This window comes from Gekko japonicus, unplaced genomic scaffold (assembly GCF_001447785.1).
Source record: "Gekko japonicus isolate JY-2015 unplaced genomic scaffold, Gekko_japonicus_V1.1 scaffold76, whole genome shotgun sequence".
NCBI lineage: Eukaryota > Metazoa > Chordata > Lepidosauria > Squamata > Gekkonidae > Gekko > Gekko japonicus.
The window spans coordinates 359182-378316 of record NW_015166420.1 but is presented as its reverse complement, the minus strand read 5'-3'; the positions used below and the strand labels follow the sequence as shown (position 1 = coordinate 378316).

The 19135-nt window shown below is 52.3% G+C and overlaps 1 protein-coding gene across 1 annotated transcript in view; it reads left to right on the top strand.

The window, feature by feature from the left end:
- NOC2L (NOC2-like nucleolar associated transcriptional repressor) overlaps positions 1-19135 on the top strand; it is an 87327-nt gene that overhangs the window by 65185 nt on the left and 3007 nt on the right. The window contains exons 15-16 of the mRNA XM_015411658.1: positions 5191-5329; positions 18029-18163. Coding sequence (XP_015267144.1) covers positions 5191-5329; positions 18029-18163 — 274 coding nt within the window. The remainder of the gene's footprint in view (positions 1-5190; positions 5330-18028; positions 18164-19135) is intronic.

Here is a 19135-nt window from a genome sequence, read left to right as displayed (position 1 = left end):
TCTTGAAAAGAGCAGTTTCTGTCAGAGCTCTCTCCGCGCCGCCTACCTCACAGGGTGTCTGTTGTGGGGAGGGGAAGGGAAAGGAGTTTGTAAGCTGCTCTGAGACTCCTTTGGGTACTGAAAAGCGGAGTATAAATCCAATCTCCTCCTCCTCCCCCTCCTCCTCTTCCTCCTTCATGCAGTAGCCAAGTCGCTTGCTCACAACTTTAATGCCAGTAGCTCACAAAGTAGAATTTTTGCTCAAAAGACTCTAGAGCAGTGGTGGCGAACCTATGGCATGGGTGCCAGAGGTGGCACTCAGAGCCCTCTCTGTGGGCATGTGTGCCATCGCCCCAGCCAGGCCCAGACCACCATTAAAGTGTCGAATTCTCTGCCAAATAATTTTAAGTAAATGAAAGCATTTGGGATTGCTTTCCTTACTTTGTTTGGATCATCTTAAGTTAATGTATGAGTTGTTTTTTTCTAAAGTAAAACCTCAGTATTCAGGTTTAATTGCCGTGTTGGCACTTTGCGATAAATGAGTGGGTTTGGGGTCGCAGTTTGGGTACATGGTCTCTGAAAGGTTCACCATCACTGCTCTAGAGCTTAGAGGGAGCATTGGCAGGGATCTGCCCAACTGGATGGGCAAAGTTGGTCACTGCTTATTGACTCGGTGTATATTCTCCAAGCCCTAACTTGGATCGCCCAGCCTAGCCTGATCTCATCAGATCTCAGAAGCTAAGCAGGGCCAACCCGGGTTGGGAATTAGATGGGAGACTAACGAGGAAGTCCAGGGTTGCTATGCAGAGGCAGGCCATGGCAAACCGCCTCTATTCATCTCTTGCCTTGGAAACCCTACAGGGTGGCCGTGCCGTCGGCTGCAACTGATGGCACCTCCCCCCCCCCTGTCAGCACATTAGGTGCTGTTTCGCTTATTTTGCATAATTTATGCTGCAGTTTTGATTGCTTTTCATAATTTATTCCGCTTTTGCTAATCACAAGGCAGGGAAAGGAACTTGGCAGGCAGAGCGCTGCGTCGCTGCCTTCTGGAGTCTTGTTCAGGCACTTTTCTGGCTTCCTGTGCCTTTTGCCAGCTGTTGACCAACACACTGTCAGTTATTCCTTTGTAATCATAAGGGCTAGAAACATTGATTTTTTAAAAAAAGCTGATGTTCTTAAGGAGCTGAATCGTGCAGCTTTCCTGTGCTTCTGGGGAACTGCGGCATAATGAACTGCTTGTAATATATCTTTTGGTGTAAGAGTTTCCAGTAAGGCTGGATTTCCTATGCAGGTTTTTAAAAAAACAACAGTAGCCTTTAGATCTTTTTTTTTTAGAAGGGAATCTTCCTCTGCCCCCAACTTTGGTGTAATGGTTAAGAGTGGTGGACTCTAATCGGGGAGAACCAGGCTTGATTCCCCATTCCTCCATATGCAGCTACTGGTGTGACCTTGGGTCAGTCACAAGTTCTCTCAGAGCTGTTCTCTCAAGGACAGTTCTGGAAAGAGCTCTCTCTCAGCCCCACCTACCTGACAGGGTGTCTGTTGTGGGGAGAGGAAGGGAAGGAGATTGTAAGCCGCTCTGAGATTCTGAGTGGAGGGCGGGGTACAAATCCAATTTCTTCTTCTTCTGTCGAGTGTTGAAGGTAGTTGAGCAAAATCCAGAAAGTGGAGAGGGCTGGGGAAGTTGGCCTGTTCAGTTAAGTCCTAATCTCAGAGGAGATTAGGGTCAAGGGATGGATGACGCGAGAATGCATGCCCCCGACTCCAGTCCTCTCTTCTGGCCCATAGTCCTTCGAAGGGCCCTGACCTCTTTGAAGCCACAACCGTTCCCATGGAAGGACCAGTTAGGGTGGGAGTAACAGTTCTTCCTCTGTGCCTAATTCATTGCATCCCCTTGCAAGGGCTGTTCGAGTTGCGAAGAAGGCAGAATGCTGAACTGGGGTGTGAAATTAAGGGGCAGGATGTTGAGACTCTCAATGAGTCTCCAAAACTTCACAGGACGGGAGAAATAAAAAATCCCACCTCCTGTGTTGTGTGGCTCTGTAATGTAGCAGGTACAGGCAGGGGAGCCAGGCATGTTCAGGTTCTCACACAAAGTTCAGTCCCAGAAGTCCACAAGCCAGAGGGGTCATTACCACAAGGGGTGAAGCAGAGAGCGTAGTCAGGACGTCCAAGGGTCATCCACAAGCCAGAGAGTCACAGAGTCCCAAGCCAAGTCCAAGGTCACACGAAGAAAGCAGGGTCAGGGATTTTGGTCGCAGAGTCCAGCAGAATGACTTGTTGCTGCCACCGTCTGCAGGCTCCCAGCCCTGGGTTTTATAGGCACTTCTAACAAGCCCTTGTTAGCAGCCAGCTGCTTGGGAGTCCTGCTGCAACTACTCCCGGCTGTCATCAGCAAGTAGCTGGGCAAGACGGGCCAGGAGACGTGCACTTTGCCTCCTTGCTTGCAGCTCCCTTCTCAGCTTCTGTCTCCGGCACTCAAAGGGTGGAGGTGAGCCTGATGGACTGGTCTGAATCAACTGAGACTCACCTGCTGCATCAGAGAGGGGCGATGGCCCCGGATCAGCGGTTGGTGGTGAGTCTTGGTCAGTCTGCAGCTCCTCAGCCTCTTTGCTGGCTTCTGCCGACTCGGAGCCAGCCGTGCGTGGCTCCCCTTCCCCTGAGGACTCTGTGCTGAGCTCAGGCTGACCCACGACAGGCTCAGGGCTAGACGAGCAGTTTGGGGCACACGTCACCCTAAACATCAGTATATCTCTTGCAGCCACTCCCCAGCCCGAATTTGTTCTTTTATTATCAGGCTTCTAGGTTTTGTGACTTTTGGGGTTTTGCCTTGCGTTTGTCCTTTTTGGAGGGGTTGCCGGATTTTGCCAGCGTTCTGGGATGTCATCCAGAGAACCTCCCTCTCTTCCTCTTCTTCCTCCTCGCTCTCCGACAGAGCCCTCCCATCTTAACGCAAGGGAGCTTTTAAAAAGCAGCTGCCCACGACCCAGAATGGCCGTCCGTGACGGATCGGTGGCTATCTGAATGATCCCATTTGTCTGTTAGCGGACTGGCGGGCCTAGACTAGGGAGGGGGGGCCACCCTCTGTGGCTAATGTTCCCGTTTTTAGACGAGGACTCTTTATTTTATGGAAGGCTCAGTCCGTGAAAGGATTTAATTATGCCAGGGATTTGGGCAGGCCGTTTGGCAAATGGAACACACATGGAAAAGATGTAAAGTCATGCGCGTTATGGAAGGAGATCCCAGCACGATAATCCCAAACCACTTCCCCCCCCTCCCCAAGTGCGTTCTGAATGGAGCATGAAAGCTTTGGCCGCCCCTTTGATTGGTGCACGAAATTATACAAACCTCCTGCCGGGGGAAAGACCAAGACAATGAATGAGCATCCAAATGTGTTTCTCGCCCTGACCTAGATAGCCCAGGCTAGCCCAGGCGTGTCAGATCTTGGATGCTAAGTAGGTTTGGCCCCGGTCAGTATTTGGAAGGGAGACCAACAGGGAAGTCCAGGGTTGCTACGCAGAGGCAGGCAATGGCCAACCACCCCTGAATGTCTTTTGCCTTGAAAACCCCAGCGGGGAGAGGTCGTCATGTCAGCTGTGACTTGATAACTTGGGGTTGGGGTTTTTTTGCTAATTTTCTTGTCCTCGTTGTTACTAAGAAGTCTGGAATGTAGTCTGTTTTCCTTATGAACCCATAAATCAGAATATAAAACTTGACAATAATCCTCTTTTTTCAATAGACAGAGAGCGATTTTTTAGCTAAAGAATCGGCTGTCCGAGATCCTTTTAATCAGGAGATGCCCTGGGTCAAAATTGGGACCTTCTGTGGGCATGATAGAAAGGGCGATAAAATTATGCATGGGGTGGTGGAGAGAGCGGACCAAGATAAATTTTTCTCCCTCTCTCAAAATACTAGAACTCGAGGGCATCCGGTGAAGCTGACGGGCAGTAGGTTCAAGATGGACAAAAGGAAGTACTACTTTACACAGAGAGTGGTTAAAATGTGGGGTTCTCTTCCAGAGGATGTAGCAATGGCCTCAGGAACAAACGGCTTTAAAAGGGGATTTGATAGATTGATGGAGAATAAGTCTCAGTGGTGACTAGCCAGAGTGACTATGGGGAACCTCCACGTTCAGAGGCACTAAGCCTCTGATTCCCAGAGCCAGGAGGCGACATCAGGGGAAGGCAGGTTGCTGGATGAGATGGAACACTGGTCTGATCCAGCACAGCTCTTCTTATAGTCTTATGAAGGCCTCATCCTCTATGCCCTGTTGGCCCTCCAGAGGAGCTGGTCAGCCCCTGTGTGAGACGGGATGCTGGACTGGATGGACCACTGCTCTGATCCAGCAGGGCTCTTCTGATCTTATCAGGGGGACGCATTGGCCTCTCTGCCCTGCTATTGGCCCTTCAGAGGAACTGGTTGGCCATTGTGTGTGGCAGGAGGCTGGACTAGATGGACCCTCACTGGCCTGATCCAGCAGGGCTCTTCTGATGTTCCCTGTTCCCTCGCACACACTTTCTCTGAGTGGTTATTCTGAGTGACACCTAGTTTCTACGCTTTTCCTATTCGCCCCTATGCCATAAAAAGTTTTTCTATGTTGAAAGTCTCTCTCTCTCCCCAGGTTTTTGAAAATTATTAATTATGTTTTTGTCCTGCCTCCCTCTGAGGCTTTGTCCTGGTTCCCCATTCCAACCGATCCCTGTAAGGTACTTTAAAGAGCCAGGCTGCCCCCCGGGTAGCTTTGCGGCCAAGCAGGAGATTTGGGGGAGGGAAGGCATCGTGGTGTAGCCCGATCAGTCCGATCTCGGAAGCTCAGCAGGGTCGGCACTCGGAAGGGAGGCCACCAAGGAAGGCTCTGCAGAGGAAGGTGTTGGAGTTTTTATAAAGTTCAGCAGAGTTAAAAATCACCTTAGTGATGCCAGAGTTCAATAATCAGATGAAGGCCAGGGCCAACCCCCTCTGCTTCTCACCGGCCTTGCCAGCCCCTTGCTGGGGTCGCCTGAAGTCAGCTGCGGCTTGACGGCCCTTCATACTCACCCACGGGGGATTTTGATTTGGGTCATCCTGATCTTGCGCACGCTGAGCAAGAAGACTAAAGGATGTCTGCAGTGTCACGCTTTACTTTTTGTGCTGTTGCCGCCACAGGGGATTTGCTTGCCGAAACCCACTTTTTGCTTCGCATTGTTCACTCCTCTCCTCGCTCACTTGCAGCTAGAAGAACTGAACTTCCCTGAGATCAAGCGGAAGAAACCAGGCGAGCAAAAAGAGGATGACAAGAAGGAGTTCAAGGACCTCTTCGAGCTGGACAGTGACTCGGACGAGGAGGAGGCCGGCAGCTTCTCTGTCAAAGGTACGCAGTCCAGCTGGGTTGGTTCGGGGGTCCGAAGGAACGATGGAGTGTGTTAAGGGGAGAAAGGTGTAATTTGCTCATTGACCACTAGGGGTCTGCAGTTAATTGCCAGATCTACAAATTCTGGGTTTCCCAGGAAGAGAAATTACTTTGGACGGTGGTGGGAAACTTCCCTTGTACGTTCCGGCTGTTTTCATCTCTCTCGATCACAAAATAATTTTGTAGAAGAGAAATATCCATTTTATTTGTGGTCCCACTGGGTGCTCTCTCTCTGTGTGTGTATTTTAAACTTTAGGGTAGCAAACCATTTTGAGAATTGGTTTTGACAGAAAAGGTTCGTCTTAAATACAGAATTGCAGAGAGGGGGAAAAACAAAAAGATATATATTTTGGTATGCCTGTTGTTTTTAAACAATGGCTGTTAGACACTCCAGCTGAGCCGTTTGACAAATTTCAGATGGGCACATGGAGTCCAAAAGCTGCTCAAGGTGGCTTACGTATATAGATTTAAAAGGATACATAAAATAAATTAAAAACCCAGAATTTAAATTAACTGTTCAGGACTGCTAGTAACTAAATCAAATACGGTCCTGAGTAAAACCATCTTCAGCTGCTTCCTAAAGATTGCAAGTGAGGGGGCCAGGCGTGCCTCCCTGGGGAGTTTTTTCCAGAATCGTGGGGCTGCCACTGAAAAGTCCCTGTCTCGTATATCCACTAAATGAGCTTCTTTGATTGACGGGACAGTCAAGAGGGCCTTTCCCTGTTAACTTCCAGGCAGGAACATATGGGAGGTCCTTTAGACCCCTGGCACTGAAAGGATCTTGCGCAGCAAGGGTTAGGGTCTCCTCCTCTGCGAGGGGACGTGGAAAGCTGTTGCCTATCAGAGTAGACACTACTGATCTATGTTGACCATTGGTCTGACTTGAGTGTAAGGCAGCTTCTTCACATGTTGAATAGCAAGGGACCGATATCTTTCCCCCACGACTTTTGTAGCTGTTATGACTGACCAGTGAAGACATTATTTATGGTGATAATCCCGAGGTGTCTCATTGCCTGTGCAGGGTTCTTAAATGAGATGCACAGTCACTCAGCACTGTGCAGCCGAGCTTGCAGGCGTTCTCGGACTCTGCAGCCTACCCTGTACAAGTCAGACATTGCTAGCGAGCGCCGAATTCAGCAGCAGGAGCACCTTGGCAGCAAAAATACATATCTTATGAATGGTCAGGCGTTAACTTGAAAGTGTGCAATTTCAGACCTTGGAGGGGGATGAATAAGGCGGACCAGCAATGCTGTACACAGCCCTGTGTTCAACACCTGTGACTGTGGCAGCATTCACACATGTTCTGTAATCTATGCCAAATGCCGTTTTTTAAATTTACTTTTCTTAGTATGGAATTTCAGTCGGGTATTTTGTTTGTGGGAGGGAAGGTGGCATGGTATAGTCAGATCTTGTAAGATCTCAGTCGCTAAGCCGGTTCGGTATTTGGATGGGAGACCACTGAGAAAGACTCTGCAGAGGAAAGCCGTGGCAAACCACCTCTGCTTCTCACTCGCCCGGAAAGCCCATTTCTAGGGCTGCTATAAGTGGGTTGTAACTTGGTGGCGCAGACATATTTTGATTGCTTTTTTTCAAAAAAAAATGGCAGCCTGGCGTGCGAAACTGTCCTTCCTTCCTTCATGGCTTCCAGTTGTGTTTCCCTCCTTCCATTCCATTCCTCTCTGCTGCATTCTCTCCCCCTTAAAAGAAAGCTTTTATGTTCTTCAAAAAACCATAATGACAAATCAGGCACGGATTAGCTAGCTGGAACCTCTTTGTGCAGAAACTCTGTGCCAGATACTGGGTAGGACAGGCAACCGGGGGGGGGGGGCTATTACATCCCTGCGGGCAACTTCCGAGGGTCACCTGGCTGGTGGGTATAGGAAACCGGATGCTGAGGGCAGATAGTCTTCCAGACTGATCCAGCAAGGCAGATTTTATGTTCACCGCACGTGCGTCTTCCAGTATGCAATTCTGGATTCCCCCCCCACACACACACACACACTTTGGCGCAACAGATACAGCCAACCTTTCTTGTAGCGCTGGGGGGTGGAGGGGGGAGAGGAAAGCAACGCGGAGTGCTATATCGATTTTGATCTGCTTGCTTTGCGGCCTCCGCAGTCAGCACTCCCCCCCCATTCGAGTCGAGCGCAGCTGCTGCTTTGGAAGAGGCAGGAGCCCTGCTGGTTGTCTCCCCTCCCCCAAACGCGGTGATGGGGCAGCGGGTCGTTGCAGGGAACGGTGCTCGGGCACCCCTGGAGAGGCGATCGGGACACGCATGGCTGAGCCAGTGAGGCCGCATGCTTTTCGGAAGCTGCCAAGCCGACGACACCGTCCTCCCCGAGAGGAGAGAGGCGGGGGGACTCCTGTCGGTACGAGGCAGGCGGGCGATGCAAAACGAAGTGACACATTTTGGAGCCTGGCGAGCCTCCCTCGGCGGAAGAACAGCGGGAGCTGTCACAGCTGGAAACTGCTCGCTCCCTCGCTCCTCTTCTCTGCCAGGCGTGCTGGAGCCGGCAACGTGCACGGGGCAGGGAGAAAGCGGCCAAGCGCCTGCAGCGTGCTCGCTTCGGAAGTGGGGAGGCGGGAGGAGCGTTCCAGCCCTTCTTCTGATGCTCCAGGCGCGCCCCCCCCCAACTCGCCCGACTTGTGGTTTGTTTGCACGTTCTAAAGGACTAGAACCTTGACTGTGGAACAAAACAGGAAGGCACCGTGAGCAGTTCTCTAGAGAGGTGGCATAAAAATTTCCTCAATAAATGAGCACACAAGGGATTATGTTTCCCAGCAGAACCCGTGAGCTTCACAGTGTGTCTTGAGACCCCCCTCGCTAACAAGAATTCAGGCCTTAGAGTGTTGGTACCAGACTGATATTCCTTATTCCCCCACCCCACAGTGTCAGAGCAGCTAATAATCGTGGCTCGTCTCTGTAGTCTGGAGTTTGACTCACTGCCTTGAGCCATCTGGTGGTGTTTGCTCCCCAGGCGGCTTTTCTGTAGTGCAGTTTCTCTCTGTTGTGAGAATTTGAATCGTGGGCGGACCCTTGAACTGCCTTTTCCTCATCGTCCCATTGCATTGCAATCACCCAAAACTACCCAGGCGGCTTTTCTGTAGTGCAGTTTCTGTCTGTTGTGAGGGTGCTGAGTGACATTTGAATCGTGGGCAGATCCTTGAACTGCTTTTTCCCCATCGTCCCATTGCGATCACCCAAAACTGCCTTCTTAGGGGTTCACCAAGCTTGGACACTTTGAGTCTTCCTCATGGATTTCCTTCCTCTGGGATGCAAGAAAGCCCAGATGTTATGCTTTGAGAGATCTGTTGGTACAGTGGTATAGTTTGGTGTAGTGGTTAAATGCCAGGTTTGATTCCCCACTCCCCCCCCACATGCAGCTGCTGGTGTGACCTTGGGTCAGTCACAAGTTCTATCAGAGCTGTTCTCTCAAGGGCAGTTGTCTCAGAGCTCTCTCGGCCCTACCTACCTCACAGGGTGTCTGTTGTGGGGAGGGGAAATGAGTTTGTAAGCTACTCTGAGACTCCGAGCGAAGGGCAGGGTATAAATCCAATCTCTTCTTCTCTCTCTCTTCTTCTTTAATTAGGCTCTGATGTGCCTATATTGTCCACCGATGCTGAGGCTGCCTGCCGTGTCTCTGCATGATTCAGTCAGTGCCTCAGTTGAACTCCATTTGGGAAGGTGCTTCTCTGCCCTGGGCGGAAGTAGATCATTCAGTCACTCCTGACTCTTGTAAAAGTACCCCTCCCAAGTGAAGGCAGCCCATTTCTCTTTTTGAGTCTCTGTTCTGGGCTTGTCTCTTTCCAACCAGGAGGCTCAGCCGGATCAGAGATTCGTGTAAAAATGCAGAGAGCCTTCTCTGAAGGGTCAGGGCGAGGCATTCTTCTTCTTGCTGTTAAAAGGAAAGCTTTCTCGGTAGAAGAGTGAATTGTGCCTTTGGATTTTATTTAAGGGGGGGGGAAATAGCGTGGCTTCATCTTCAGAAGTTTGGGGGGTGCCACCCTAGCCTGACTGTTTTCTTCTTCTTTTTTTCCTGGAAGGGGTGCAAACTCTGGTTGGGTAATGCATTTGTACATAAGCTAAAAGGGGCGGGGGGAGAGTCAAACTTCTTGTGTTGGTTTTCCTCCTTCTGTGAAGAAACTGGGATGTCGTTTATCTTCTCCTTCATGCTTTTCTCGCCCAAATTGCCTCCCAGAGCAACTTTGTGGAATACAAAGGTAACAGGAATGGCAGCTGAACCTCAGCAGAAGCCGGGTCCAGGCGTAATGGAGGGGGAGGGAGATCTACTTGGGGGAGGGAGATCCAAACACCAGGGACAGGAGGGGAAGGGGGGCAGAGAAGGTGGGGGAGGGACACCGAGGCGTGGGCGACAGAGGAAGGCTGCTGGTCTAGGGCCATCCTTGCACGGTAATTGAAAGCAACCAACGGACTCGTCTTAAGACTGGTTGTCTTCGGTCTCTGTCAGTAAACCGGGTAATGCCATAGCGGGCCGTCCCCTTCCCCATTTGACGGAGTGTACCTCCCGTTTACGGCTCAGCTTTGGTTCCGTGCCTGTGTTCAGATGAGTGGAAAATAAGCTGTTAATAGCTAGGAAATTACCAATTTTCAGTTAATTAGCAGCAGCTCACAGCCCCTCTCCCCTTTTTTTAATTAAATATTGCCGTAGTTAAGCACTCATTAGCGTTTTATAGCTTCCATAATCTCCGTGGAATAAGTTTGTCTCGGGAATAGGCTGGCTCCTGGTGGTTAACTGTTGCGAACTTGGAACGCCGGGGCCTGTTGCCTTCTGGGTGTTATAGGGTTACGGCCAAGGGGCCCTGTCCCCACACGTCTTTTTTCCTTGGTTGCGGTGGAAGCCTTTGGATGCTTTCGCCGTATGGCTTTCTCGGAAACTGTTGGCCTTTAGAAACCTGCGAGGGGTTGAGCCAGGCCTTCGACACCCTCCAAACAAGAGTAGGAAGAATAGCTTAGATCATTGCACTGTAGACAGCAAGCTGTCCTGACCTGGAAGGCCCAGGCCGACCCCATCGTATTGGATCTAGGAAGCTAAGCAGGGTTAGTACTTGGAGGGGAGACCACCAAGGAAGTCCAGGGTTGCTGTGCAGAGGCCGGCAGTGGCAAACCACCGCTGTTCACCTGCCCTGGCCTGGGTAGCCTACGCTAGCTGGTTCTTGTTGGATCACAGAAGCTAAGCAGGGATGGCCGTGGCTCGTACTTGGACGGGAGACCGCCAAGGAAGTCCAGGGTTGCTATGCAGAGGCCGGCAATGACAAACCCCCTCTGAACGTCTCCTACCTTGAAAACCTTACTTGGCTTCCAGAAGTCGGCTGTGACTTGACAGCGCTTTCCTCCACCCCCAGAGAGCCAGCCAGCCAGCAGCCTTGTGAACCACATTTGGCCTGGTTATATCCATCAGTCACGACATACCTCCTCTTTTTCTTTTGCCATTGCACTTTCCTGCACTTTGGCAGCACGAAATGTAGGCTCTTGATTTAAAAAAAACCCCCAAAACTATCAGAAGTGCCATTTTCCAAAGAAGCAGCAAAAGGTGCTCAGAACACCCCAGAACCCACCCGTGCGCCTCCGGCTGCCTTGAAGTGAAGAACTTCCAGCTCCCGCTGTGCGTGTTGACTCTGGAGCAAAACGGGGTGTGTGTGTATTAACCCAGCCGGGAAAGCGAATGTTGTGCGACGTGTCATCCAAATCTGCAAAGGACCCCTGCTGTCCCTCCCCCTTGAAATAAAAAGTGGCAAGGGCATAGACCGAGGCCATCTGTGTTGAAGCACCGCAGCTGTGGAAATCGCTTCTCAGGGAGGCCCACCAGAGCCTGGCTGTGTGAACCCTGGGCTCGGAGCTCAAGCCAGGGGAAATCGTAGTTGCTCTGCATTAATTAACACAAGAGTACCAGAGTGTGAGCCTTGTGGGTGACAAAGTGGAGCTCTTCACACTCGTGCAGGCTTACAGATCTCTGGTTTCCTTTGGCAGAGAAGCTGTGACATGAGACCGACTTCCTTGAGTCCTGTAGACTTACTGTTGAGCGACTTGCCCGTGGGCCTTTTGGGGAGTCGGTAGCGGAGCCAGGGGGACCTCACCCCGGTTCTCTAACCCCCGAGTCTCCCTGTTACCTATCGATCTGTCTGTCTATCTGATGTAGCGGCTAAATTGACCAACGATGCCGAGAGCCGTGGTTCTGTAAGGAGAGAGGGGGAGAGAGAGAACGAGCGAGAAGGTCAAGGGGTTTGAACGCCTCAGGCCGGAGCTGCGTAGAATTTCCGAGAATGAGGCGATATAGCAAGATGGCCTCCCTCGCCTGCCAGATTTGATCAATGGCCTGTCTGTGGTCGCGGTGGGGAGAGGCGGCAACGGACGCATTCCTCTCATTTACCGGCTGACGGAGCTCCAGGAGGGGAAGGCTGCCGCTGCGGGCAGTTATTAATGGCTCGGGGAGAGGTGGTGGATTGCCTTGTCATGAGGCAATTAAAGCCGGGAAGAGCCGCTTCGCCGGCTGCGGCGTCTCTCCAGGCTGGGCCCGTAATGAGCGATCTGTCCGCATTAGGCGACGGCGTGCCTCTAATGAACTTTAGCGGGTTTCTTCATTTATCCCGCACGTAATCATATTACGCCAATTTAATGTGGGGCGAGGCGGGGGAGGGGGAGTGGCCGAAGTGCGAAGAGACACCTTTCTCCCCCCCCCCCCGGATTTGTTGAGCACCCTTTCCCCCCCCCCCCCCGGATTCGTTATGGGTACGAATTTCCCACGGCGTGACTGCGCATACATTATCAAGCAGGCACAACCAGTAATCAGCGGCGGCTCTTGGGGGAGGGGGAGATTGGGATGGGTTCCTTTCCTCGGGTGATTAGGGAGTCACCCCAAATGTCAGCTGATAAGAATGGGGGTGAAGAAGAGGGGGGAATAGATTTACAGAATAATTGTAGATGATTGTCTCAGACACCCCCACCCCCCGGGGCTCTTTGCTTCTCTGTTCCTCATAACCGGAGTTCCTATCTCTTGTTTTCTACGTGGGGACTAAATGAAAGGTATAATTCAGTGGAGGGGTGTGTGTGTCCTGCTTTAAAGTGCAGTCACGCTCTTGAATGCATAATGTTGGTTTTAGATCTGTGTTACTTTTCGCTTTGTCCCAGGGCCCACGTGGGATTCGTTCATTCCTCACATTCAGAGAATCATAGAACGTTAGAGTTGGAAGGGGCCTTGCAGGTCATCTAGTCCAACCCCCTGCACTCTGCAGGAGCATAGCCGAAAGACAGCCCTACAATGTGCTCGAAAGATGGTCGCCCAGCCTCCGCTTGAAGGCTTCATATCCCGTCCTTCCTTCAAGGAGCCCCGGGTAGCATACAGGGATGAGGGGGTCCCATTTTGCCCCTCACAATAACCCTGCGAGGTGGATGAGATGGAGAGGGATTTCCGAGGTCACCCAGGTACCTTTTACACATGAACATACCTGAAGCTGGCCTTCTACTGAATCAGACCCTCAGTCCATCAAGGTCAGTATTGTCTACTCAGACTGGCAGCCGCTCTCCAGGGTCTCAGCCAGAGGAAGCCTTTCATATCACCTTCTACCTGATCCTTAAGTGGAGGTGCCGGGGATTGAACCTGGGACCTTCTGCTTGCAAAGCAGATGCTCTGCCACTGAGCCACAGTCCCCATGGGCCAGCCAAGTACTTGAACCCAAGTCTCCCCCAGTTCAAAGCCAACATTTTGAGCCCTTTACCACGCTGGTGCCCTCTCACAAGTATTACTTTCACTTTCTGCTCACAGCACCTTTCTGAGTCTTGTTAAAGCTTGCCTGAGTGGGCGTTTGAATTCAGATCCCTTAATCCAGTGCTCTGGTAGCTGCACCCCTTAAGCAGAGGGATGGAATGAAGGCTTGTCGCCCAGTTATTTTCACTAAAGAATGTCCCCACAAAGGAAGTGTGCCGTTTCCACTTTCCAGTCAATTAAAACTAGAAATTGCTGCCGCAGCTTGCCCCAGGCCAAACATTTTCTCCAAGGCAGGGCTGTATCCTTATACCCATTTTACAGATGAGGGAAACTGACTGTCGAACAGCAAGAGGTGAGACTCTTAAGAGCTGTTCTGGATCTGACCAAAGGCCTGCAAGAGTTCTGCAGATAGCTGCGCGCCTTTGGGAAGCAGGTGGCTCCAACTTGTGGCCGTGGATTCCAAAAGTGAACTGCGTGTTGTGTGAAGACAGGCGCTGAAACCCAGGTCCTGCCTGAATGGAACCCTCTGTCCAGCCGGGGAAGGGCGTGGCTCTCCGTCTTGCAGTGAAGCCACTACAGTGGGCCTTGGTCTTTTGTAAGAGTAGGACTGGCGTGCCACCAAACCACTGTGCCCAGAAGGGCGGGCGCCCTACACCCTGCTGGCAGCCACAGCCCACACGGCATGAAACAAAAAAAAAAAAAAAAAAAAAAACACCCCCGGGGGGGGGGGGGGGAGAGAATTTGAGGGGAGGGGAGATGTGGGGAATTTCCCACACTTGCTTCTCTCCACTCCCACTGCGCCTCCGGGAACAGTTTCGTGGTTAGAAGATATCAGCACTGCCTTTCGAGCCCTCCCTTCCTGCCCCAGTTGCGTTTAACGAAATCCGGCTAAAATCTCCAGCTCTGGCTAGCAGGAACTGTATAGGGTTCGGGGGGGGGGATAGGAGAATGCTCTTTGCTCGGAGTTTTTTGGGGGGGGTTTCCAGTAGAAGAACGTGCATGTGTTTGTGTGTGTGTGTGTGTGTGTGAGGAAGAGAGATGGCCGCAGTGGGTGATAATGCTCGGTTCTCCTAAGACGTCCAGATCTGTCACTGTCTCTAGCGAGGAGAGAAAGGTGTGAAGGCATAAGAGAAGGTGCTGAATTTGAGAGGCCAAATACCCGGTGGTGGAAAGGGCCACCGAATCACTGCTGACTCATGGCGAAACCCCCGTGGGGTTTTCAAGGCGAGAGATGAGAGAGAGGTGGTTGACTATTGCCTGCCTCCAGGGCTATTTTGGGCAGGAACGCACAGGAACAGAGTTCCGGCTGGCTCCTGAGTTGGCCACGCCCAGCAGGAACTCATTAGCATAATAGGCCACACCCAACAGCAGAAACTCATTAGGATTGGCTACATTAGGGGTGTGTGGCCTAACATGCAAAGGAGTTCCTGCTAACACAAAAGTCCTGGGTTTTGACAACAAACAAGGTAAACAGAATAAGAAGCAAAAGGTGGGTGTGGCTGGATGACCACACTTCTGGTAACATGGGGGTGCGGCCTAATGTGCTAATGAGCTGTGCTGTCAGGGGTGTGGCCTATTGTGCTAATGAGTGTCTGCTGTTGGGTGTGGCCTATTATGCTAATGAGTTCCTGCTGGGCTTTTTCTACAAAAAGAGCCCTGCCTGCCTCTGAGTGGCAGCCCTGGACTAACTGGGTGGTCTCCCGTCCAAGGACCAGCCAGGGCTGACCCCGCTTAATTTCGGAGATCTGAGAAGATCAGCTACGTGGGGCCATCCAGGTCAAGGCGGGTCAAACACCTGCATGATTTCAGACGTCAGTTCTCTGGTCCTGCGCAAAACCTGCAGTCTCATGGCCTCTGTCACTGAACCAGGTGAACGTGACCGTGGAGAGCTTTGCATTTTGACAAGTTAGCGATTTATTCTTCCATTATGTGGGGGTGTCGGCATACTTAGTGCTTCAGAGGGTTTCTTTGGAACCCCCATCCCTCCCCCGCCGGGTCACTGCCCCAAAGAACTTAATAGTCTCCAGTTCTGAGATAGGGGAGAGGCGACGGAGTGAGTTGCCAGGGGTAACGGGAGATGGATGTGAAGAACTGGAGGTTTATACCTGCTTTGGCTTTGCCGTGGAAGGGGGAGAGAGAAAAGACAATTTGGAGGTTAAGGATCCCTGGGAAAAGGAGGGTGTTGAGGAGGGAGGGCGCGCGCCACGCAAGTAATCTGGGCGTAAGGGGCAGCGAGGGAAAGTGGCCAACGTTTGAGGCATGTGGCAATAACGCTAAAAAAGAACGTGGGGAATATTAATAGAGGAAACCCATCTGGCAGCTCGTCTTGGGTGGAATTCTAGAAACATATTAAAAAGGCTTTTTTAGACTAAAAATTTAAATAGATCCCCTTTGAGCCTCTCTCTCTCTCTGTGCACATGTGTGCCCGTGTGCAAGCGCGCACGCTCTCCCTGGCTGTAAAAGTATAGAAATTAATCAAGGGGTTGGGGCTTTGCAATTGCCGGCCCCAGCTGGGCTCTGCCAGGGCCGCCAGTTCGGGCGAGGCAGCGGCTGCCGCTGATAATCCTTTCCCCGCCAGCCGCGCATGATGAATGGGGGGAAGAGCCGGGTGTTTTGTTTCTGCACTCCCCTGCTCTCGCCGAGATAGGCTGTTTGGGGGGGCTTGTCAACATTATCTGCGGCGGGAGGCAGCGCTGCCATCCATCTTGCGTCTGGGGAGGGAAGGGGCGGGGAGGGGGAGAAGGTGGCACTGACGCTGGAGTCGGAAGAGGCTTGGGGGAGAGAATTCTTCGGGTAAATGCAACCGGTAATTTGCTAGCAAGGAGTCGCATTTCTGTTCTCTCCTGATCTTGTTCTTCGGGTGGGTGTGTTTTTCCTCTTAGCACTCCCTCTTGCGTGCACAGGCGACGGAAAGCTCCCCACTGAGTGCTGCCGTGCAGGTAAAGAGCCGTCAAGCCTCAGCGGACTCACAGTGACCCTGTCGGGCTTTCAAGGCAAGAGATGCTCACAGGTGGTTTGCCATTGCCTGCCTCTGCCTTTCTTGGTGGTCTCCCATCCAAATGAAGAAGAAAAGAGTTGGATTGATACCCCGCCTTTCACTCAGAGTCTCTTACAGTATCCTTTCCCTTCCCCTCCCCACAACAGACACCCTGCGAGGTAGGTGGGGCTGAGAGAGCTCTTTTGAGATCTGCCCTTTTAAGGACAGCTCTGAGAGAACTGGGACTGGCCCAAGGTCATCCAGCTGGCTGCATGTGTAGGAGTGGGGAATCAAACCCAGTTCTCCCAAATTAGAGCCCGCTGCTCCTAACCACTACACCAGAATGCTAACTGAGGTGGGAACCACCTGCCATTCAGAAGCCCCACAGGGCAGGGGCCTGGACCATGGGGCGGGCACCATGTTGAAGAACAGTCCTCAGAAGAGTTACAGGTGGTCCCCAAACCACCAAGCATCACTGGACGAAATTCTGGATTTGTGCAGAAGCTGGAGGCCTGTGTCCCAGGTGCCTTGTGATATTGTGGGCTCACAAGTAGGCGGTGCTTTTGTATTTGCTTTGTAGATCAGCACGGGGGGTGGAGTGGGAACCGTCCGGGGCTGGGAGCTAGAAACCATGTGTGTCCCCCCCCCCCCCCCCAGGCCCGGAGAGTCACCGTGAAGGTCCCCACCAAAGTTCCGCTGCACCAGTGCAGGCGAGTGTGGCTGGCCGGCTGAGAAGCCGCATCAGCCCTTTGGAGGAAGAAAGCCGCTCTCTGCATCCTCACGCCCGCTGTGAAAACGCTGAGCAGAATGCCACACTGCGGGCCTGCGCTGTCCTGAGATTTGCATTTATTCCAGAGAGATGGGTAGGGCAAGGCTGCTAACAACGGGGCGTTTTGGAGTTCATTAACTGATAGGGCCGCATCCATTGGAAGCGAGCGACTTACTTGCTGGCGCTGGACACGCAGGTCCTTCGTCCAGCTAAGAGCCTCCTCTGTGGCCCCGCCTTCAGAGGCGAGGCAGGTGGGCGGCCACAGACAGGCCTTTCTCAGGGGTGGCCTTTGCCTTAGGGATGCCCTCCCCCTTGAGGCGTGCCTAGCGCCTCTCGTCAGCGCCAGGCCCAAACGTTTCTCTCTGCAGGCTTTTAAACGGAGGGTTTCCCTCTTTCCTATCATTTGCAGATGTTTTATGGCCTGCTCCAAGCCCAACCGCTGTTTTCTCAGTATCAGTTTAGACCACTCGGTTGCATGTGCCGTTGGGCCCAGGCTTGCTTTTTTTACGAGCTGTTTTTATTAGCATGGTTTTTGTGTTGACTTGGATTGTTTTATTGGTATGACTTGTTTTTAATTGCTCTTAATGTTGTCGTGAGCCACGTGGAGAGGCAGCGTGGCGCAGTGGTTAAGAGCGGCGGCCTCTAATCTGGAAAACTGGGTTCGATTCTCCCGTTCCTCCTCCACATGAAGCCTGCTGGGTGACCTTGGGACAGTCACAGTTCACTCAGCACTCTCTTGGCCCCACAAGGTGACTGTTGTGGGGAGAGCCAGTGTGGTGTCATGTTTACGAGTGGCAGCCTCTAATCTGGAGAGTTGGGTTCGATCCCCCACTCCTCCTCCACCTGAAGCCTGCTGGGTGATCTTGGGCCAGTCACAGTTCTCCCAGACCTCTCTCAGCCCCAACTGCCTCACAAGGTGCCTGTTTTGGGGAGGAGAAGGGAAGGTGATTGTAAGCCGCTTTGAGACTCTTTAAGGTAGAGAAAAGTGGAGATATAAAAACCAACTCTTCTTCTTTCCTAAAATAACAAGTGGGTATTCTAAAAATGTCCAGGTTTTCAGACTTGGAGCGAATTCAGTGCCCTGGATTATATCCACACCCCATTGCAGACGGTCCTTGTTTTTTTTGGGGGGGCAGCAGATTCCCAGTGGCATTTCTTGTTCTGTTATTGTTGCTCTTCTGTTAATGTAGAGAAATCAAAGGTCAAGGAATCGGAGGGCAGCCTAGATAGCAGCAGCGAGGAAGAGGATGAGGAAGGCCAGTATGAAGTGGAGGATGACGGCGAAGAGGAGGAGGAGGAGGAGGAAGACTCGAGTGATTCAGACGGTAAGCAAGAGAAATTGTGGCTCTCTCTCAGAGACGTGTATGGTATGTTTGTGCTTAAAACTGCTGCAGGATCAGAAGAGGCAGCGCAGGGGCCGTGGCTTAGTGGCAGAGCCTCCGCTTGGCATGCAGAAGGGCCCAGGTTCAATCCCCGGCATCTCCAGTAAAGAATGAAGCAGGCAGGCGGTGATGGGGAAGACCTCCACCTGAGACACTGGAGAGCTGCTGCCAGTCTGAGTGGACAATACTGACCTTGTTGGACCCAGGGTCTGACTCAGTCTCAGGCAGCTTCATGCGTGTTCACGTGGGAGCCACACAGGGCCAGGGCTGGCCCGGGAGGATTTATAGCCAGCCCAGTTCAGAAGGGATGGATTCACTGCCTGAGGAATGGAGCGACGCTGCTGTGCCTTCTCTTCCGTCACTTTGCAGCACTGAGTGGGTACCTTGGCACTGACCGGAGAGTCAATGGATCAAGTGCCAGCCGATGCAAAGATGCCTTGGCACAGAGCACCACCACCACCACCCCCGACAGAGAGCAGATAAGCCGGGCAGGCGCACCATTTGCTTTTCGCCTTTTGCCAGGCTGAGTGAATTGTTCGTCTGCCCAGGTGTATTGCAGTAACAGGTGGCGTGAACTCTAGACCGTGGCCCACACACCTCCGCAGGACAGGTACCACTACAGTCATCAAAACAGCCTGCCAGTGAGTGAGCCAGTCTGCGAGGAGGGGGGAGTCTGAACCTGGGGACTTTTTGCAGTGGTTTTACCATCTGTGTTCCCCGGACAGTCTCTCTTCCCGACCCCATTCTTTAAGTCAGTGGCTTCTGTGTGTCCCCTCCTGCCCCACCGTGACAGCAGCCGCCTTTGGAAGGCCGGGGGGGGCAGCCTCCAAAGGCAGCCGTGAATGCTTAAGCTCTCCTTCCTCCCCCCCCCCCCCCAAGGCCTTGCCCGCGATCCCCCCCACGGAGATACAGTCA